General features: G+C 35.0%; 1 protein-coding gene across 3 annotated transcripts in view; it reads left to right on the top strand.

Moving 5' to 3' along the window:
* The window catches only part of METTL25 (methyltransferase like 25), a 54880-nt gene that overhangs the window by 22005 nt on the left and 9122 nt on the right, over positions 1-23753 (top strand). For all 3 annotated transcript variants that reach the window (XM_072361581.1, XM_072361579.1, XM_072361580.1), the window contains 4 exons: positions 11446-11540; positions 13499-13528; positions 14687-14760; positions 17664-17757. In XM_072361581.1, coding sequence (XP_072217682.1) covers positions 11446-11540; positions 13499-13528; positions 14687-14760; positions 17664-17757 — 293 coding nt within the window. The remainder of the gene's footprint in view (positions 1-11445; positions 11541-13498; positions 13529-14686; positions 14761-17663; positions 17758-23753) is intronic.

The following is a 23753-nucleotide window of genomic DNA, read 5'->3' on the forward strand; positions in this document are numbered from 1 at the left end:
TTTAGAGACAGTTGTCTTTACATTTCACCGATGTTAGAAGTCATCAAATACTAAACTTCAGTTAATAAGGAATATTATGACAGTTATCAGAGAATTCTAAGTAGTTTTAGATTGACTTTCTTTAAGTCAAAAGCCTGTTTGTACAGAGAATCTTCTATGAATTAAATGCACTTTGCCATTACTATAATGGATTCCTTTGGGGTTTTTCTTCACTGTTACTGATTCTGATAGTCAATTACGACAGAGCAGGAAGGATTTTTCTAGAGACTTTTCACATAAACTTATTTATTTAGGGCAGGTTTTTATGGAAAAATACAGTCTGCCAATGATATTTTTACCGAGAAAAACAAAACCTTTGTTCCTCTGATTAGGATTTCGGGAGATGTTTTGTCATACATTCAGCTAGCAAGGTTCTGGGGACATGGTGTATAATTATTCTTTAACAACGATAACTATGATTTTAAGGTTTTTCTACTTAAGAGTTGACTTTGCTTAAAGAGGAATTGATGTGTTTCTGTATTCGAATTACTGTATCCCTCTCACTATCCGTTCTCTGAAACACATCACTACCAATCTAGTCAGTACTGAAATCTTCATTTGATATCCTCTGTTTTGAGAAAATAACACGTGAACATGCATAGGTAAATAGCTGCATATAAATAAGCATTTCATAGTACGAGATAAAGATATAATCATAGATTCATTGATAGCAGACTTATCAGAACCCCTTTCTCAAATTAGCCTTAGTACTGCAAATTGGGAATGTCAGCTATTATAAGGATTATAAGGATTTCCAACAGCATGTCTCTACTCTAGGAAGGAAAAGATAAATGCCAGGCAGAGGAATTCTAGTGCTCTACAGGAAATCTGCAAGGCGTTCTGGATGATATCAACAAACTGTTTGCAGAAGACTTACTCTCTAACGCTCAAATTAGGTACATATAAGATTTCATTACATGTCAGTTTTTAGAAGCTAATGAACTTAATTAAGGGATCTGAAAGGGATGCAAAGGACTGTTGGAATTCGTGTGCAACATTTTATCAGATTTGTGAAAACTGCAGTGGTTTTGAGTAAGCTGGAGTCAGCAGACAGAAACTTCAAAACTGAATTTTCTGAAGGATTCCATACACAAACTTAATATCACTCCATTCCACTGAAATATGGAAAGATTAGTCACTGTTTTAGAAGTATTAGTGTGCAGATGATTTATATGTTGCCTAGCTATATTTTCAAAGATATTCAATATCCCGTGTCTTAAAATAGCTATCACTGATACCATGGTGACACAGAAAAACATTTCCAAGCAAAAGATCAAAGAGCTTGATTTCCTTTCCAAGGCATCTTTAGCTATTGCTGCACCAGGCACCTTTCCATGAATTTGTGACAGACCTAGGTAGTGACTAAAACCCAGGTGTTTTCTATCAAAATTGGACATGAAAAATATATGAAACTTGAGAAAATATTAACTAGGTAAGTTTTATGGACATTAAATGACAGCATTATGTATTTCAATTACAAGGGTATTTTTCGTGAGTAAATGCATAAAAAATATATTAAATTCTGAAACTATCTCACATTTACAATTTAGAGTGTGTGTGCACAGTAGGCGATTATAATTGAGAAAGCAAGACTTACTATAATATGTAATAACTAAAGCATGCCATACATTTGGGTTCTGAAGAGACAAATGATTCTGTTTTCTGAAATGGTGGAACACTTCTATTCCCAAGAAATCCCTTTCGGTGATGTGATTTCTAGGAAAAATATAAGCTCAAGGAACTGTGAAATCTTTACCAAAGGAAGTTCTAGTCTTTCCCACAAAAGGAAAAAATCATTTTAAGTAGTTCCTTTCCTCTCTTCAAAGCAGTAGATGTGAACTGAGATTCTGCTGTTTTACTGAGCACCATGGAAGAACTAAAACAACTTATTTTTCAGTGTTTCAGCAGGTCTTCGATTAGTTTTATGGACTATTAATTAGTTCTGTTTCCATTTAAGGAAATGGTTAAAGAGGTCTGAGATTAGAAGTAAAGAAAAATAGAGATCTATACAATTATTCTCAAAAGAACATACAAAATTACTTTTTACCTTTACAACTCATAAAAGAAAAAAATCTTGTTTGCCTCTGCCTGTTATTCTACTGTATACCTAAGAAAGTTATCTGTTAATAACCTTTTTCTCTTGTCACTGTACAGAGTGCAGTGAAATTCTTTGTGCTCTTTCAAGGAGATTCAGAATAACACCCTAACAATTTTACACTTTGAAATGGGGAAAGTGTATTGAGAACATAATATAAATGACATGGCTGAGAAGAAAACCTTTCACTTTTTTATAATAACTATTAGCGTGACCAAGTGCAAAAAGATTAATCATTCCCCGAGCACAGAAGAATTACTGAAGCTATAAAATTTTGGAAGCATGTTTACATTCCTATTTGGATTCCAGTATTTGTAATATTGTTGGGACGTGTCACTGTATATTTTCTGCTGGTCAGAATAGTGTAGTTCCTTCCTCAGCTTGTTTAAGAACAGAGTCTGCATGTAGTGACAGCCTTTGTTTGTCAAGAGCAAAGAGCTTATGGGATGTGAACTAATGCCTGTTTCTCCAGTAATTATTAAGGTCTCTAAGATGAACTACGTGGAAATAAAATGGCATGAAAATGATGAACAACACATGTTTGATACACTACTTACTTCAATAACATCTGTAGGAACGTAATAATAGTCTTTCAAAAAATAATTATAAAATAATTTCTTGCCTTCTTTATTTTTTTTATTTTTTTAAAAAAAAACATTGTTTTGACATAAAATCTTTTATACTGTGCTTTAAATACCAACCTAGTCAAACAAACATGTTTTCATACTTGACAAGAAAGAGCAAATAGAAAGCGTCTTTCAAATTGAAGTAAAACATGGAAAAGTTTCTTTAGAAAACAAAGGCCACTTTCAAATACAGAACACTGGAAAACTTTCTCTCATGGTGAACTACAGTTTCTGTAATTATTTCCCTTATATTCCACAAATTTAGTGACAATGATTGTTTTTTTATAAGTCTCAGGTAACTGCCTTTTACACATCTTTGTTACATATTCAACATAAATATACTCTAGTCCTTCAGTCTCCAAGCTACACAATTTCTAGTATATGAATTCAGAAGCATTCCTTTAAGCAAAGTATTCTCATGGAGTATGGCAAGTTCAGGGCATTAGTGAGAAAAAATTAATATACAGTGTAACCTCTGACTGCCAGTTCCAACTTGAATTGGACAGGGTTTGTCATGTAGAAGATGCCCGATGCATTACAGGAGTATCATAGTATATCCATTCCTACAGCTATTTAGGCATAGCTTATATTTTCTACAGAAAAATGTATCTTCAGTAGGATAAATCATATATTTGCCAGCAGATGGGATGAGGAGAAGTGAAAGTAGGAGGCAGAAAATGTAGTTCTGTTGATGTTACTGGCTACATTAAAAGGATAGTTATATATTGTAGCTATGCATATATTGTACTTATTTCTCCTATTTTGCTAATGGGATTTGTCTGATTTAGGATACAAATTCTTGTAGTTTCTCAGATTTGTTACATGCCTTGCTGAGTGCTATAAGAGATGTCCAGTGGTGCAAAAAGTCAGTAACTGGCTGCAGTGGGAGACTTTTCTAAGTAAAAGAGGTAGGCAGGTCTAGAGTAAGAAGAAGATTTCACTGGTGTTGAAAATCATCTCCCTTTTTTTTTGGAGCTCACTAAAAGCAACTGTAGGATAATCTGTTTTCCTGTTTAAGAAAATGGTTTTTTTTACATATCAGAAAATTACAAAAAATATTTATTCACAGTATAAGCAGTTTATACAAAGGGTTATTCCTTTCACTTCTACATTTTTAGGGTAGTTTATGGATTTTTTTATCCTATACTTCCATTTTATTTGAATTATTTGAGATAAGTAATTTATTTATCAATAAAGACAAGCTCTTTTTGAACTAATTTAACTTACTTACAAATTAGAAGTAGTTTTATTTTACAGTTAATACACTTATAACCAGTGCTTTGCATAACTGTAATGTTTTTAATGTTATATTTACAGTTTTGCTTATTGGAATATAATGCTGTTTTTATTAATAAATATTCAGTGTGTTTGGAAAATAACTACTGTCTTTTGAATCTTTATATAAGTAGACACAGCATAGTATTTAATATATGTAATGTATTTCCAAATCAGTGACTACATTTTTTTATTCCCCCGATGTCTGAGTTAGATTTACAATATACCTCAACATTAGAAGGAATTAGTTTCTTATTTCTGTTGTTGATTTTTAATATGGCTAGTGATAACTTCCTAGAATTAGGTAGCAGTTCTAAAAAACAGTATTTTAATACAGCACTAGCAAAGAATTTGTTTTAATTTCCTTTCACACCTACTAACCTCAATTTTTATGGCAGTTCTTGGGTTTGTTGATAGTACCAGAATGAACTGTTGTCTCCTGGGAAACCAGGCTTCTTCAGAGAACTACTTCTGAGTATGTCATCTCCATCCTCACTGCACTTTCATTTGTTTAGATTGTAAATTATTCAAGAATTTGGAAGTGGTAGAGAGAATGGAAAAGCAGGGATCCCTCCCTACCTTATATATGTCCTCTGCTGACATACCAGTGCTGACATAAAACTGTCAGTAACCATTTAGTCATTTTTCACTTGTTTTCCTTAAAGGCTTCCTTTCACGTTTCAGTAATATATTTTCATTATTAATCATGTTTTATTGTGTCCTGGCTAATAAAAACAAAAATCACTTTATCTGCAAGGAGCATTTTAATAAGAATATTTTAAGGAATCTTAGTAGTTTTCTTTAAAAAAAAAAAAAAAAAGAAAAAGGGAAATGGAAAATAGTGCTCATGTCAAATGAGCTCTGCTTGTATTTTCTTTAGATGTACACTTATACAAATGTTGGTTATATTCCTTGGAAGAAGAAGGGGATGCTCCTAAGTCTTTTTAGATTGGATTAGTCCACACACAGCTTTTTGCGTGGACTAAGAATGATGAGTTGCTGAAACAGGTTGCCCACAGAACTTGTGGACGTCTCATCACTGGAGGCATTTAAAGCCAGGTTGGATGGAGCCCTGTGCAGTCTGGTCTGATGGGTGGAAACTCTGCCCACTGCAGGGCATTGGAACTAGTTTCTTTAAGGTTACTTCCACCCCAAGCCATTCCGTGTTTCTGCAGTACCATGCAGTTTGACCATTTACCTAACACTCCTAAGGACACGTTGATTTTCTAGCAACTTCAAGTAGTAAAGTAGGAATGACAAGATAAAGCGCAATAAATTAGAGTAGAAAGGATGTTTTAGTACTGTCTGTTATGACTGTTTGATCTTGACCATCAACATGTCCAGACTCAATTGTTACCTCTCAGGTATTGCTCTTGGCTTTAGACAGCTGAAGAGCAGTTCTTAGTGCCAGCCTTGTGGATTCAGCCACAGATGGGCTTTAGGTGCCGTATCACATTACTCTTCTCTGTTTATCTTTGGCGAGAATCCTGAAATGTTATTGGCCAACAAGTATATGATTAATATAGAGATTTTTCAATGTGCTTGGCAGTCTTTGTACAATTACCTCACACTGACAGCTGTGTCTGATCTTCAGTCAGTTGTGCTTTTTCTGTACAATTGGCACTCTTCTGTTCTAGTCATAAGTATTTTGTAGCTGCCCAAAAGTTATTCAAAATAGAGCCATCACATACTGTTGATTTTTTAAAATAAATCTTTTTAGTTTTCTTTTTCTTCCATGATCACAGAATGGGGTGGTAGATACTCCAATGCATTGGATATGAAGTACAAAAATGCAGTTGAAGTGCAAACAAAATTAGTAAGTGCCTGAACTCCAGGTTTTACATGCTTTGAAATTGGTAAAATGAAAAAAAAAAAAAAAAAAAAAAAAAAAAAATCAATCAAAAAAACCTTTGAAAAACAACTCAGTGAACCAGTGAGAATTAAGCATCTTCGATACTGAAATCACACACTAAAGTAGAGATGGAAACTGGGGAATTATACTTCATAATTGTAGCAGAATTTGTATGTTGGAGGGAAAGATTATGAACAAAGATGAGGCACTAACACATCTAGGAGTCAACTGAAATAGATGTTAGTGTCAAAATAATAGCAGTTGTGAAGGCTATGTTACTGTTTTAATGGAATAAAACAAAAGATAAGAACATATAAAAAGGAAATAGAAGTTCTTGAAGTGTATACATTGCTACATGTCATATTTTATATGAGCTGATACTGATCACACTTCATAAATAAATGGAGATGGAAATGTTTGTATCCAACACAATTTTTAACCAGTAACAGACAAAAATGCATTTAAGCATTCAAGTGTGACGAGATAATGCAGTGATAATTCACTGAATGGTATTATTAGGTACTGGTAATAATACACCATCCTAAAATACATTCCAAAATCAAATATTAAATGTGAACATTTTAAGGCTTTAATGTCTTTCTGTATTAAAGTAAGTGCCAAAAAATCATAGGTGAAGTTCAATACAGAAAGTGCTTTCAGTCTTAATGGTGATTTGTAAGGTAAGTATAAGATAACTGCCACTTAAAACTACAGTGTGCGTGGTTTAGTACGGCACTAGCTGTGGGCGTACAATCAGCTTGACAGTACTAAGTAAATAGAACAAGTTCTCATTCTCCTGCAGTTATGTTCTCATGCTGAAACACTTTAAGAAACTGGTGTTTCACTGCATTTCAGTAACAAATTGCCTAAGATAAAGTTTAGGAATGAAATAAGTATTGGTTATCTTTCTAAGGAGAATATAGTTTCTTAAACAAGAAACGATAGAGAGTAAAGTTGAAAATTCAGCCTGTATGCTAAAAAACATATTTTTGCCTTCTCTTTGCCACGTACTATTTATAACCTGATGAACTCATTACTAGAAAGTAATTCTCATTGTTTTAACAATGTATATACTATAAAATCTTAAAATCTGAGAGTAGAAAAATTAAATACATTTCAAAAAAAATCAGAATCCCCTATTTTGTAGTGCTTTGCCACTTACCCTAATTTATTTGTATTGCTTTCATAAAGAACAGATGAAGAGTTTCAAAGCAGCTATTATAATCAATGTATACAATATGACAAAAGTGAAACAAAGCCCTGGTTTATTTATTCTTTCTCATTAATTATTCACTAACCGTTGGGATAGGCATTGTTTTGTTACAATATTTGGGTTGTTTCTGCCAGAATGAATTTAAGAATAGTTTTCAATGCAGTATTTCAGTGAAATTCTCTAGCAGAATGCAAATCAGAAAGCAGAGTAATTTGGATCAGTTAGGAATTGCAAGAGAGTAAAAAGATGAGAAGCGTAAAAGCGAATATGTTTTCATGAGGCGATAACAAAGGAAAAAAAGTAAGAAACTGCATGATAATGTGGAGCCCTAGTTAAGCTTATTTGTGTTCTAACAGGAAAACCTATTAGTTCTGATGTTTCTTAGAAACTACATTGTGTTAGAATTATGCGATATGTAAATTTTAAATGTTAACATGCTAGAAATATTAGTATCTTGCTCAGAGTTAAGATCTATATAAGGCCTAGTATTACAGTTGGTGGAGAAGCTTGTCCCATTTTCCTGAGGTTTCTTAAAACCACTGTGCACATGCAGAACAATTAGCCTATAATCCTTTCATTTTACTTGTATTATCACATATTTTTTTAATCCAACTATCAGAAAAAGAAACATTAATAAATAACATTCATTGTTCTATATTTGAAAACACTGTTCCCAACCCAGGCTTAGCTATTTTCTTAGAAAATCCTTTAATAAATATCTTTTAAACACTGTTCACTGTAAAACTGAGAGCATTAGTGGGTCTATGAATACAGTGAGAGCAGTGAAGTTTACCTGACTTTTTTCTTTATCAGACAAAATTAAATCACGATGAAGGAAGTCTAATAAAGATATATGTCTTCATATATATATATATACATATATACATACATTTGCTATGATTTCTAATTTTTTACTACCCAACATAAAGTCTCAATATCCCAGATGTCTGTGTTTATTGTCTTCTTTTTCACGTGGACCTTAAATAACCAGCAGGGAAAAAAAAAACAACCTCAAAATAGTACAGCTGCTCCAAATAGTCTCTGCCATTACTATTGCAGTATTCAAAAAGTTATTCAAGATGGAAGGAGGCTGAAATCTCTACAAAATGTATCAGCATTTTACTGGAGGTCTTACAAAAATGTCTAAATAATTAGAGGATGGAAAATAGCATATGACTTCTAGGAATGAGTTAAGAAATAAGAAATTCATTCTGACAGCATATTAAAAATGACTAGTAGCATTGAGTTCCCAGAAGTGGAAAATGGTAATCTGACTTACTTTGTATAAAATGTAGTCCTATTCAGCTGAAGATAAAATATGAGACTTTGCCTTTATTCCGGTTTAAAATGTTTTACCTGGGCCTTTGTATTTTCTTTTGCTAGACGGTGTTGAGTGAAAAAGTCCATAAATATTTTGCAGTTGTGTCTGGTATCTTGGTGTGTTTGCACTTGTTTCCCAAAGTGTTTAATTATCTCCTCCATAGGATTTAGAGTATATAGGAAAACAAACTCAAAACAGCTTCTCCATATAGGGTATTCTTTTCAAGACCTATCTCATTTCTGCCTATTAGACTAATGTGATAAATCAGCTGCACGAGGGTCAGCTGTGAAACATCCCTGTGGTTACAAGAAGAGTTAGTAAATCCATGGAGGGATTGCATAAGTTGTGCTAATGTTTCAAAGGATACTCTGATTTTTGCTTAAGATACATCAGTTTTCCTTGTTTTTCAGAATACATGAAAAATCTTTAGTGGCAAAAAAAGCAACCATTTGGAAAGTTCTTGTTAAAATTCTTATTTGTGTATTTCACAGAATAACATTAACAGAACTTCAGGGTTTGGAAGGGACCTCTAGAGATCATCAAATTCAACCCCCTGAGAAAGCAATTTCCTTACAGCAGGTTGTACAGGAAGGCATCCTGTAGGGTCTTGAGTATCTCCTGAGAAGGAGACTCCCCAGCCTCTTGGGCAGCCTGTTCCAGTGCTTGAGTCACTGTGACTCTTTCTAAAAGATCCCTATTTGTTTGAACTGGGGAGCTCAGAACTGAACACAGTACTCCAGATGTGGTCTCACTTGGGCAGGGTAGAGGGGAAGGACCTCCATTGACCGGCTGACCATGTTCTTTTTAATGCACCCTTCTTGGCCACAGAGGCACGCTGCTGGATCATGGCCAACCTGTTGTCCAGCAGGACCACCAGGTCTTCCTCAGAGTTCCTTTTCAGCATGTCATCCCTCTAACCTGTGAAGAAGAAATGTTATGGCTGTCAGAAAAAGGTTCTTTACTGTTGAAAAAAAAAAAGTAGTATGGACAAAATGAGTTTGTTTAAATATGTACATATAAACAGCACTTCCATGAAGCTATGTCACTAACTCGAGAGGAAAGTAATAGGGATTTGTTATACAACTATTGGTAAACACTTTATAGGAATATATTTATCAACTTTTTTTTTTTTTTTTTTTTTTTTTTTTTTTAAATCAACAATAGACTTGAGAGTGCACTGGATATGGAAAAACAAAACGAACTCAAGGCAATATTGTAGATATATAGACAACTTTGTAAGTAGACCAAAAAAACCTAACTCACTGCATTGGTTTCTCTAGCTAAAGAGAAACTTTCAATAAAGAAGATCATGTTTTGTATCACCATCTTTTTACAGATGTCATAAATTCTTCAGCATTATGCATGAGTACCGGGTGTAAATTATAAGGGATAACTTGAAAAGACTGATGATTTTATCTTTCAAACTCAGTTTGTATATTTTTACTTTGAAATATTCTAACATATGTATTAGAAAAGCTTATTAATGTGACCCTTAAAATAGAAACCATGGGAGTCATTTTTTGCTTTCCGAATATATATTTAATAAGATCTTATTACTATCCCTGTTGTAGGAGCTTTATTCCGTGTACTCAGTAATTAGACCTGAAATTAATTTGCGTTTGATGTCTTGTCGTGAAGCATTTACAAATGCTTATATAGTCCTAGTGCTGGAACAAGCTGCAATCTGTTCTGTCAGATTTCATCTTCAGGTCTACAGGAACTTTCTTTCTCCTTCTGTTAATTATTCCACATTAACGTTCAGTTCTTCAGTAGTGGTCCTTAAGCTGGTAAATGTTTCATAAGAAGCTTTTAGCCTTTGGGCTAAAAGGAGAGCAAAGCATAGGTTTGCCTGCAGAAGATTACTTGCTCACTGCTACTTTCTAGAGATCAGTGGTCATTGGAGACTAGTGATAGAGGAACTGACGACGTGGAATAGGGTTGTGTCCTTCATAGTTTCCTCTTACACTTTTTCTTTGCCTACCATTCACGAAATGAATTTTGCTTATGTGTTCGTATCCCCAGACTTCTGGTAAATTTGAAGAGTCGTATTTCTGCTGTCCTTTTTTTTTTTTAACCCCATTAAATTGATTTATCTTCAAATGTGCCTGAGTCATCTCTATGCTAAAAAGCCAGGATCTTAGCCAATTTGTTGTAGAATTCTTTTTGTTTGTTTTGTTGGCTTTTTTTTTTTTTTTTTAAGGTAAGTAGAAATTCTTATTCAATGCTCTAAAAAATCAGCTGACAAAACACTAATAAAAATTCTAAATGTTGTGGATTTCATCTGCATTTACACCTAGATATTATGAACACTTATCTGATAATAGTCTGAACTGCTTATTTAGTTTTCCCACATTTTCTTTACCGTTAAACACGAAGAGTTTTGCTGTTATTCAAAATATTAATGATACTGAAACAAACTGAACACAGATTGTGATACAAATGCTTCTCCATGTTTCGAAGAAACGGCAAGAGCCTTTGCAGCTGCTCATTTCTGGAGGGCAAACATTCTCTCTCAGCAAAGCACAGACCTTCAGAACTGAAATGAAGTAAACAAGTACGCATTCTTTGTGATGTTAGAATATGTTTATGGTAGAAGAGGAACCCAGTGAGAAGCAGTACTGAAGTCCTGCTATACTGAATGACTGCCTGCCTTACTTCTTATAACTCACAGGTTGTGCCAAGGGTATTTGCAAGTCCTACTGTTGTCCATTAGAACTTTTTTTTAGTTGATTTTTTGCAAAAATGACCCAATTTAAAAATAAATAAATAAAAGAGTTTTGGAAAAGTGAAATTACCAAAAATTCATTATCAGCCAAAAATATCTGTTATGAGGAAAATCCATAGTTATAATACTAATGTTTCTTGGTACTGTACTGGAACAGTTAAGTGTTTCTGCTGCCATCCATTAACTGTTCATCTTGCTCAATACATTGTTTACACTGTAAGGTAAAGTAAAGAGTTCATGAAAGCTGTGCCTGGTTCTTTATTTATTTATTTATTTATTTATTTATTCCCATTTTGCAGATTGCACAGAGGAAGTGTGGGGGTTTCCCATGTGTCAGTACTTGAAGGACAAGGGCTGGTGCTGCGGTCGCAATGCTAGAATGTCAGCATGCTTGGTATGATTCCCCTTCTTTTCTTTTTCATACTGAGAGCTCTATCCAGATGTTATAGGATTCATTGTTTTTGGCTTCTAATCCAAGAGCCATGATTTTAATCCAAGACTTTGCAGAGTAACATCATTAATGTTGTAAGCATGATGAATTGTATCTAAAAAAATAGTACTGACCTTCCAGCATTATATATTTTATACTTGCTGAAGGCATGAAAAAAATGAGTATTGACAGAAATATATTTTAAGAATGGACAGAAAGGCCAAACCTTTGCTAAAACCTAAACAAGGTAACCCCTCAGGGTAATAGTTCCTGGCCAAGGACTTAGAGTGGAGCAAGGTAATTGTAGAAGGATTGCAATCAGTAACTCCCTTAACGCCTTCATGATTCATAATATTGAATGTTCGACTGTGAAACCTAAACAAACTTGCCTCTTCCAAAAGTGAGAAGAGCTCTAAAATCCATGTGGCTTAACAGACTGGAAACATCTTTTTAACACTGCACCAGGAGTTGCAAAGACCTTACTTTAGCAAGACAGAATGATAAACTGTTGTCTAATTTGAAAGAACAGATATGTATCAAAAATGTTGACCACTGTTTCAGTTAGAAGACTAATATCCTTGATTAGTTTTTAATTTCTTGTATCAAGATGAGTCATGTGTTCTGGTGAGCCTTTGCTGCTACCTCTTTACCTCTGTTAGAATAGTGTGGACTAAAGAGACAGTACAGGCGAACATATCAAGGTTATATAAATGCAAGCTAACATGATAATTTAATACTGTCAGATGAAAGTAAAGGAGGACAGTTAGTATTTCATTAGGCTTAAATGTGTTACCCTTGGCAAGGTTAAAAAAAAGACTGTTTCTTTTAGCAATGATGTTGTAAAACCTTTATCATAAAAATACTTTCTAAAAGAGATTGCCTGTTTTCTTTTTATTGTTAATGTAATACAATACCATTACTTCCTAGGCTGACCCATTAGTTGCTTTCTTTCCCATTCCTTTTCTTTTAGAAAGGAAAAGTTTGGGCCGTCTTTCAACAATGGTAGGAAGATAAATTTTGTAAGCAAATGACTCCGAAGAGATAGTACTGAACATGTCATATGTATCTGTTTTAGAGTTCACAGAATTCACAGAAATTAGGCAGCTAAAAATTTCTTTTGTTTAAATCTTCACAAAGGCAAGGACTTCTCCCATGCCACTAGATGCTTCTACTGTTACTACATTTGAAATTCCATGTTTGCATTTTTCATGACTAGGACACTCTGCCCTCTAGGATGTAGAAAGGAGGTGGTGCCATGCAGCTGGGCACCCACCTTCCCAGGGTCAGTTGCTAGCTTGGATAAACTGAATCTGCTGAACAATGCTAACATAACCGCTGTTACAACATATGTTTGTCATTCCATAGTGTTCAAATTGGTTAAAAGGCCAAGGGACAAAGAGCCTGGATGAGATACTCTGATTTTTTTTAATTTATTTAAACTCTTTATACTAGAGTCTAAAAGTACTTAAAGGCATTGACCATCAAACTAATCTTGACTTTGAAATAATTGATTAGAAAGTGAATTGCTTGCATTTCTCCAAAAATAGAAGGTATAAAACAAATATCTAATATTGTGTTTAAAATATTATATTGTAAACAAATAATTATGCAGCAATTATATACAACAATATGAAAAGAATTCTCAGAAATTCTTTTACAAACCAAGAAAAAGAAAGAAATTTTGCTCACATCTATTTACGTACAGTTGGTTATCACTGCTTCTCCTATAAATAAACCAAAATAATGGGAGTGAGCTGTTTATGATTCTCTAACGGTATTAACACTTTAAAGTGTGCAAGCTCATGTTATGCCACATCATTAATCTTTTAAAATGTCATATCCTCTGACTTTTATACAATGTGTTTATAAAATGTTCTGATAAAGAATAAACATATCAGCAATTTAATTCCTTCAACTTAAAGGCTTTGGAGCGAGTTGCAGTCGGCCAAATGGTAAGTCACACTGTTTATTTTAACCATTCGAAGATAAAATGTGTTTTTCCCCTTTAAATGCTCTTAATCCGTGACCTTTGATTGAACTTCTGAATTTCTGGAATCTAAAACACTAGCATACACTACATCAAATCCTGATAGATAGCATGTGTCATCATGAAATTGCATTTTTATTGCTGCGATTGTACCTTGTGAGTCAGTTTTCTCCTGATAATTAAGAGTCTGAAAAAAAGGCATAGCTTAAAATTTAAGACATTAAGCTACTCTTCCTAACTTCTTGCACTATCTTTCAGCAAGTATATAAATTAAGTCCAAATGCCCTTCTTATATCCCTGGTTTGGATCACTCTATCCCAGTGTTATATCAACGAATGTAAAAATAGAAATTGTTATGACAAAAGCTTATATCTGTAAGAAACATCATCTTTCTCATCTTTAATCTCTGTATTTTTTTTATCTGTGAATACTTTGAATTACTGTCGTGCAAGTTATCCTGTTTGGGATGGCAGACACCTACTGTGCAAATATTTAAAAAGACTGAGAACTCTCTTCTTTCTGTGTGTAATCCTGCTGTTCCCAGCCATCTTTCATTGTGGAAGCACTTTACCATGAATTTTAGACTGGCAACTATTAACTACTTTTAAGGAAACAGATCCTTTATACTCAAAGATATGAACTTCGAAGTGTGTTCTGTTTATATAAGTACAGTGCTTTCTGCATTGTTGAGACTACAGCATATGATGATTCATCTAGGAAATTATTTATTTGTCTTTAGAACAGTTTAGGTAAATTCTTGTATTTATTTTGCAGAGTAGAATTTGGGTCATGATCCCTACAATTTTTCTCTGATCTTTTTCCCTCTGCCAGTTTTTGAACTCCTACTTCAGGATTTGGGTTTCTTTTTTTCCTCAGGTTCAAGTTGTGTTAGAATCTGGCAATGGAAAATTAACTGGATTCAGGAATGTTAGTTAAATGTCCAGTTGTTATGACTGATATTAAGGAATGTAAACCAATAAGTAGTTAAGGAAGCCAATACTATTGTGATTTTTTTGGTTGGTTGGTTGGTTGGGGTTTTTTTGTGTGTTTTTTTTTTTTCACTCTGATATTAATTTCAATGCCAATTTTAAATTCTTTCTGTTGATTTATTTATTTTTTCCAGCTGCCTACAGAATCATTGTTTTATCGAGCTGTTCTTCAGGTTATTATAGAAGAAACTTACGGTGTCACCAAAAGGTAGGAAGCTCTGCATTCAGGGAATACAAAACAAGATCTGATTTTCTATCATCCCCATTCTGTATTTCTTAAGAAGCAGGTTTGAAGAATCATTCTCAGACTGAAGATGTTTATTGGTATTAAGAAAAAGAATACATTTGTTCCTTCTGCACGTCACATCACATTGTTCCTAAGTCCACATCACAAATGTATTACCCTTCCTTTACCTTTAGCTGAAGTAGGTCCTCCTTGGTACCGGGTTCATTATTAAAATCTATCTTCAACAGCAAAGAAATAGTAAATGCCTAAAAAGTTAACACAGCCCTATGCCACCCTGTGATGTAGAAATCTTGGCAGCTTTAATATTGCAGATGACAAAAAACATCTCCTTTTGTCCTGAGAAAAATGACCAGCGGCCAACATGGCTGTAAAGGACTACTTACTGCCTATGTCTGCATCAGTAAGTGCTGTGCCCATGGATGATGGGATTTGGCAAGGTAGTGCTACAATCTTGACATCTTCACTAAACACTTTTCTGGAGTTGCAGTCTGGATTAACTTTTATGTCATTATGTGGGACATATGCTCATTAGCATTTGGTGCACATCCAGAACCGCAACTTCCAATTTAATTTAATTTTGGTGCTCTTATCCTGTTCCACAGTGCAAACCATGTTATGGGAGGTGAGCAAACCCCAAAAGTCACTTGGGAAATATACTTCTGATCTAAAATAAATGCTAATGCAGATACCCCCAAGTCTTTTGCAAAGTGGGGAGCCAGACAGCTAGCCCTTCTGAAGGTCAAACTCCTGAAAGAAGAAATACTTTTTTATTTTAAAATTACCTAAAAGTTATCCCATAAGACCGTTGTTGATAAAGTGTGAAAAAAATAATAAAAGTCTGAGCTGATAGTATGCTTCATTTTTAAGAGGAAGCGTAACTTGGAGCAAGTAATTTAGGATTATACTTCTGAAATAAAAGTAGGGCAAGACTACCTGCTTTCAAGCTGATTAATGTGAGTTGCCACCAGTTTCAGTGGAACAGCTGATATTTTCTTTACTGTTCTGAAACCCTGTGTGATTCTTCTGCATTCTTTGAGACATACAGTTCCAGAATAACACTTAACACATTAAAGCAATTGAGAGAATGAACTCTTAAGACTGTGAACTGTTATTAATCTGTTTTTCTTTTTTAAACTACTTGTATACAACATGAATCTATTAAACATACTGTATATCTATCTGTGCTGACTCTTGCCAGCAACTAAGCACTCACCAGCTGCTCGTTCACCACTCCCTCAGCAGGATGAGAAAAACTCACCAAGAGAATGACAGTTTGAAAGTAAATGAAATGGAAAGGTGGAAAAAAAAAGCAAAGCAACCCTAAACACAAAAACAAGTGAAGCAAAGGATCACCCTCTAACCAGCAGACTGCTGCCTTGGCAGTCTTCAAGCATCCACTACCTTGAAAATACCACCTCCCAGTTTTATTGCTGTATATCATGGTACGCAGTATGGCATATCCCTGTGGTGGGGTTGAGTCAGCTGTCTTGGCTAGATTTCCCCCCAGCCATTTGCCCAGCCCAATCCTACTTGCTGCAAGGCAGAGCTGTGTGACATCAGCTGAAACATCCATGTGTTATCAGCACTGTTTTAGTCACAAATGCAAAACACATCACCATATGGGCTGCTAAAAAGTTAACCTGTCTCAGCCAGACCCAATGTGATATCTTTGCCCCTCCAGCATCTAATGAGGAGAAGAGAGGCCTGTCATAGAAGCATAATTGTTAACTGATTTTCAGATTGCAACACCCCAAATGTTTAAATGCACCTCAATATTAAATATGACTACAGAAATATTTTATTTTTAAAAAAATAAACGTGAACATTGGTTCTTAATGAATGGGAATCCCTGCCACCCAAAAAACATTACAACTGTCACTGGCTAAAGTCATTATGTTGACCTCAGTAGATGTTAATTCTGATCCCTAAATAAGGAGAAAGAGTTTTTAGTAAGAATAAAGAGGGAGAAGAGTTTTAAATACTTGCAAATCAAAAAATTATTTTAAAAAATCTATTTGTTATTATTTCTACTTAGCATACTTCATTATTAAGAAACTGAAGTGCGTGTTCAGGAGCAGCTGTTGTAGATGAAATTGTAACTCCTATGTTGCAGCACTGGACAAGGGCAGTGCTATGTGGAGGGACCAGACAAGAAAGTGAGTTCAGATTAACAAAAGTTTTATGTCAATTCTCCAAGATATTTTAAACAAAGAAGAAAAAATAGACAGATGTGACCCATCAGTGTTTCTACATGGTCTTCGTGTTTTTGTGCATTATTTTAACGTGTTTTCTTAAACTGTCTGCAATTTTAGCTGGCTTCAAAAGTGAGCCACTGTGGTAAACAGGGGACGTTCTGGTATCACTTAACTAAGCAACAGCTTTGAGGATAAGAACACAAGGTTACCTGTGACAGTGAAATTTAGGTATGACCTGCCATTTTGCTCAGTCTGGTGGTTCATAATAAATTACAACAGCATTGTAGTAAATAATGACAGTGTTATAGGAGTACAGAAGGAAATATCATTCAGCAGAAATAAGAATTTTGTCACTCGTATGAAGAAATAAAACCATCATGGGAGACATTAAAAAGAAACCTTCACCTCTCCAATTTTTAGGTAAAATAGTAACCGTTCTGCAGCTGTAGTACAGCTGTACAGTTGTGCCTAGAAACTTCTCCAAGTATTAGCTAGTTGTTTAAAGTGAAAAGGAGAAAAGGAAAATTGCTACTAAATTGCTACTGACTTGTCTCGAGGGTCTGTCCAATGGATTTATTTGCACTCAACTGGAAATTCAGATAAAAATGACTTTTAAAATGTGTAACTTTCTGTAACTGGAATGCATGCATCTCAACACTATATTTGCAGCGATCGACATGTTGGAAAAATTTTCTCCAAATCATCCTCCTTCTTAGATTATGTCAGAAAGTCTCTGAAAAAACTGGAACTGGATGATTCAAAGGTGAGTCGCTAAATGGAGACTGCATGAAATCCTTTTATCCATGTAAGTTCTTGAGCTCAGCACCATAATGCAGTGTTTGAACTGCGTTGTGTTTATGTATTGGTATAGAAAGTATATATATTGCTATATAAGTATAAAGTACTATTAATAGAGCTGATCTCTATTCTGATTATATTTCTATTAAATATCTGTTATTGTTTATTTAATACATTATCATTTATTTAATATTATATTTCTATTAAGAAATATATCAAACTTGAGTTGTTTCACATTTTTTGGAAAGACATTTTCATGTACCGTTTCTTTGGATGGTTTTGTTTTTCTAATGTCTTTATAGAAAACAATTGTCTTTTGTGCATGATGCTCATGATCAGAATTTTTGAAGGCCTTTCTGGTATTTTTGAAGATACTCCTACAAATCCCCTGTGAGGCAAAAAGAAATTTTCTAAATGCTCTGTTTTATACATGCAGTCACTTAGAGATAACTAAAGCCTTTTAGATGCTAAGTGAAGCTGGTATTAAGAGTTTCTTCTCTGAGCTGGTAATGCGCATCCTGATAAAAGCAACTCTTGCACCCTTGTAGACCCAGCTAATATACTGTACTATACAAAGGCGTTTTTTCATCTCTACTTCTTTTTAAAATGAAATCAATTGGGTAAAAAAAAAAAAAAAAAAAAAAAAAAAGGAAGAATAAAATATATATGAAAAACTTGGACCCCTTTACATTTTCAATTCCGTGGCAATATTATCTTGATTCCCTTGGACACCTTTTGAAAGTGAAAAGCATAACATCATAGTGCATAACACTGATAATTCCATCCATGCAGTGTGCTTCTTATACAGATTGGTTCCCAAAGTATTTCCTATTGATTTTAGCCTTCGGACAGTCTCCTTAAGCAGCCTTTGAAGATCTTCTCTGGTACTGCCTCTGCATATGGAAAAACCTGATACTTTTTTTTTTTTAACTTGTGAATTAATGAATGTTAAGGAGAGACAGTAACCTTTTAAAATAAATTTCCCAGGTAGAGAGAAAGAAGTAAGCACAAAACTGAGATTTAAACTTGAAAAATCTTTGGCAATTTCTTTACGTTCTCGAGTGCCTTGTGTTATCTTTACAATACAACTGCTAAGTTGGTCAACAGATGGCAACCTAGCATTAGGCATGGAATATGGCTGTGTGAATGGAAAATCCTGGCTGCAGTATAAGAATAAGCTGTGCAGCGGATACACTAGAAAGTGTTTTGAAGAATATTAAAAAAAAAAAAAAAATAGTAAAAATCAAAGGAGAAGTAGATGTTGCAAGCATGTAAAATACTTAGGTTGAATGTTGTAGTAGTTTTTGTTGAATCAGTGCTTAGTATCCAAAGTCAAAATGTGTAATTGATTACAATTTACAGATGCTTTAAAGCATGGACTAGTATAAAAATGTGAAACAAATAGACAGCTAAAAGGCCAATTAATAGCATTTGATGGTGGAATCTTGCTTACAGCTTTAAGAAAAATACCTCTGAGACTGTTTTAGGAGGGTTATTTATTTTAAAGGCTTGTTATTTTAGAAGGATTCTTAGTTTAAAAGGATTCAATTCTGTTTGGTAATTGAGTTACCTGTTTGCTTTTCTATGTAAATAGATGCTAACATCACACACTTGCACTGGTTTAAAGTAACTGCTGGCGTCTTCCTTATCATGTGTGCAGTCACCCAAAAGCAGCAGTGGATTGTTTGTGTTACAGCCAGATTAATGAATTATTGATTAAATTCTGCTGGTAAAGACTTATACATTCTTTTCTTTAAAACTAGTGAGCATGGAAACTTCATGATAACATGCTTAATTTTAGAAGTGCTGCCTTTTGCTAGAAAAGCTCTGGGCAAGGCTGCCCTGGAAGAAGTTTATCTCAGCACCACATCAAGCTGCAGGCTCATGTGGGAGCTGAAGATCTCATTCAAGTGAATGCTCATTTTTGCTCATGTTTCTCCTCATTTTTATGTGCAGCTGGCTGCACATTGACAACTGAGTTTTATGCTGATCTAAATAATATTATTTTTCATTTCCCAGCTATATTCAAATCTGCAGCAGTACAAAAGCAGTGCTATTTTGATGGTAGGGTGAGGAAAGTTGTTACTGCTCCCTCAATGGCGTCTCCAACACTGCAGTTTTCATGGTGGAGTCAGCACTATATCTACACAGTAATGGAGAATGTGCTAAATTCCTCTCTTCAGAAAAAAATTCTTACATAGCTAAAAATGTGATGAATGCTACGCACTTGCTCTCACAGACAACAAATCCAAGAGCAATTTATGCAGAATTTGTTTTTTAGTTCTGTTTTTTAAAATGAACAAAAGAGCAGCTGCGCTGCATAGACCAAACGTCTGCTCTGTCTCTGGTGGGGGCCAAAAACTGGTGCCTGAGGAAGAGTGCAATTATATAGTAAGCTTATGTGGATAGTACTACCACCATAACCAAAAATGTGCCTGTCAAAGGAGGCAATCATTGTCTTCATTATCAGTTTCTTTCAGTAATTTTCAACAAGCAGCTAAGTAAAGCTTGGTGAAATCAGAAGTGTTTCTTGCTTTCTCAGTTCTGGATGAATAGAGAGAGTGAGGGCAACTGCCTAAAACACCTTAACTACCTCAACACTCACTCATGTGAGCATGTGACTTTTGCTAAATGAGGGCTCAAATGAAGGCTCTTCTCGAGTGTTCAGGTACTTCAACCCCACCACTTCATCACTGGAATGCCTCTTTCATATGTCAAATATATGGGGGAAAGTCTTTGCTGATCAGAATTGAGAACCAGAGCCTTTATGAAAAGATTGTAACGGAATCATAGAATCATAGAATGGCCTCAGTTGAAAAGGACCACAATGATATGTAGTTTCAACCCCCCCGCCATATGCAGGGCTACCAACCACCAGATCAGATGTGACTGCCCAGAGCCACATCCAGCCTGGCCTTGAATGCCTCCAGGGATGGGGCATCCACAACCTCCCTGGGCAACCTGTTCCAGTGCGTCACCACCCTCTGTGTGAAAAACTTCCTCGTAATATCTAACCCTCGTAATATCTTCCTTGTAATATCTAACTCCCTTGTCTCAGTTTAAAACCATTCCCCCTTGTCCTATCACTATCCACCCTTGTAAACAGCTATTCCCCACTCCTGTTCAAACTCTCCCTTCAAGTACTGGAAGACCTCAATGAGGTCTCCCCAGAGCCTTCTCTTCTCTAAGCTAAACAAGCTCAGTTCCTTCAACCTTCCCTCATAGGAGAGGTGCTCCAGCCCTCCAATCATCATCAGTCAGGACTGAGCAAGAGTAGGACAGAATAGTAATTTATTTATGTATTTGTTTCCCCTACAGAATGTAGCATTTACCAGTCACTCATTCCTTGTTACAAGTTACCCTTCAGGGACTGAAGTTTCCCATTACTTTAGCCAAAATAATTTCCATTGTAGTGTTTCTTTTCAGTGTGGAAGAGCCTGTCAATTCCAGATTACCCACTGAGATGTAAATGAACTCTTCCTGCTGTTTGTTTGAAGACCGTTCTTTTCAGTAGTAAAACTGAGGCATGCACCCAGGACTGCCGAATGTCTGACAAAATATTCTCATTTTGTGAGGGCAGAGTGGGGTCTTCTAGTGTGAGCTTGATGCTTCACAGGTATGGTTATACTGATTCTAGGTTCAGAACTAATGGAATTGCTTCGTGGGCCATGCTGTACAGACAAAGCATTCAGTGTCACTTAGAAGTGGGATAAATTCTATCATGTATCTTCTCCCTTTTATTCCCTTTTTGCCTAGTTTAACATGAGCATGGGAGTATCATGTAAGAGAATGAAGTGCTCATCCCAGTTCCTTCTCTTGATGGAGCTGCTTTCTCATGCACTATCAGTCTTGCTTCTTTCGTACAGCAAGGACAGCAACTCCTTCATCTTGCTGCATTTCTTCAGCACGATGTGTTTCCTCTGTTTGTGGCCTTCTTGTAGATAGATTTAAGTGTTCTTACATTGCTTAGTGTCCTGTTCCTATTGGGATAAATCAGGCAAAAGGTCGTTCACAAGGTGATGAAAGGTTATGGGCTTACCAGGTTAAGGCTGGGAGACTCAGGGACCTGCGTTCTAGCCAGGATGACAACTTTAACTTTATGCTTTTGCAAACTCTGTAGTTTCTAATTTTGAGTAATAAAACTTATGAGAGAACACTAAAGATAGAATTTGTATGAAATTATACTAATTTAGTTTGATAATTGATTATTTTTTTTTCAGACAAACTTTAATTTCTAATGGTTTGGGGCACATATTTGATGTGTGTTTTAAATGGCTATAGTTGTTTTAAAGAAATAGAAAAAAAAAACAATACTTTTAAAGAGAACTACCAGTAGAGCATATGTGACTTTTTGGCTTTCATTTTGTTGAAGTAAACACCTTATAGTTATGTTAGCCTGTACATATACGTAAAGTCTGAAACTAAATAGCTGAGCAGAGTGATCTCTCAGCAATATATCAAGTAACAACGAAAGTCAAAAGTCTGAGTTTTATAAGACTAATCAAAAATCTTATTCTATTGATTATTTTTTCTAAATAAACTGAGGATATGTTAATTTTAAAAATAACTAGTTTTGCACAAGGAGCATAGATGTACTTTTATTCCAAGTTTCATGTAATTTATCACTGTTTCAGAAGTGTAGTTTTAACGTATGTTTCCTTTTTATAATTGCTCAGATGGCAAAGTGAACGTGGATTAAGGAGATGTCTTCTCTTATGAGCCAGTTATTCATGTTAGCTAAATCTATATTTAATATACTGGGTTCACTCCTGAATACATTTTCAGCAGACATAACTTATGCTCTGCTTGCTTGCATGTATTTACATGATAAGAGTATTCTTTCTAAAATGAATACAAAAACAGATCCAATTTGCTGTCTTCGGATTCCTGTAGTAATAGATGGAAGCAAGGCCTAAAGCCAAGAACATAAAGATGGGACTGTCAGAGACTCCTCTGAAGAGAAATAGATGTCCCAAACACAGAAGTGCATTGTGAAAATGCTGCAGTAAATATACCTTGCAGACAGCTTCACAATGCATGACTAACAAGATGTTCTGAAGCACCTCTGGAGTTTCTTGGGATCCACCCCTAACATGAATTTTTCCCCTTTCCCGTCCAAACCAGGGGCAATCTCACAAGCCTTTACAAGCTTTGTGGTCCCTCTGAGAAACATGCAGGTAGAAAGCCTGTTCCCCCATGTTTGTTCTCAGTCCAGTCTGTGTCATGAGCTGTCCTGGATTTAGTCACTTACCATGTCCTGTTTGTGTCACAGTGAGTAGGTTTTGAGGATGTTCCTTCTCCATTACACACCTGTGCTACTCGTGCAATGCTATTTGCAAAGTATCATGAGTGTTTCCTAGTTTTGTCCTACATCATCTGTGTTTCAGATCTGAATGATCTTCCAATTCATTAAACTTGAACACAACTGCATTAAAAATATGCTGAGCAGAATGCTGTAAACCATATAACTAAGAGCCACTGTGCTCATTACATGTTATTGCTGAACAACATTTCAAATAGGTCAGCAGGTGAGCCCAGGGCAGGATGAAAAGCCTCTGTCCTTTTGGAGCTTGTGAGGATAACTTGCTTTACAGTATTTGGAGAGCTAACCTTTTTAAAAACAGTATATTTGAAAGTTCCATCCTTCCAAGAAAATGTTCATTAATGTTTCCAGTTATGTGAGAACATTTTAGTGTAAGAGAGTGAACTTTAGTCCATCTACCTTTAATATTTATCTATTCAAATTTTGCTAAAGTTGCTTTTGATATGAATTTCTGATTCATGTTACAAGATTTTGACCAAAGAAGGATGAGCCTCCCCCACAGGATTAGCTGAGTTTCTGAACTTAAGTTCAACACCAATATGAACTCTTTAGCTGAAGAGATATCCTAAATTCAAATGGCTGAACATATTATTCATTTCCCATATGTAATGTTACTCAGTTTCCAAAACTTGTCATAT

The sequence above is a fragment of the Excalfactoria chinensis genome, chromosome 1, assembly GCF_039878825.1.
Source record: "Excalfactoria chinensis isolate bCotChi1 chromosome 1, bCotChi1.hap2, whole genome shotgun sequence".
Lineage (NCBI taxonomy): Eukaryota > Metazoa > Chordata > Aves > Galliformes > Phasianidae > Excalfactoria > Excalfactoria chinensis.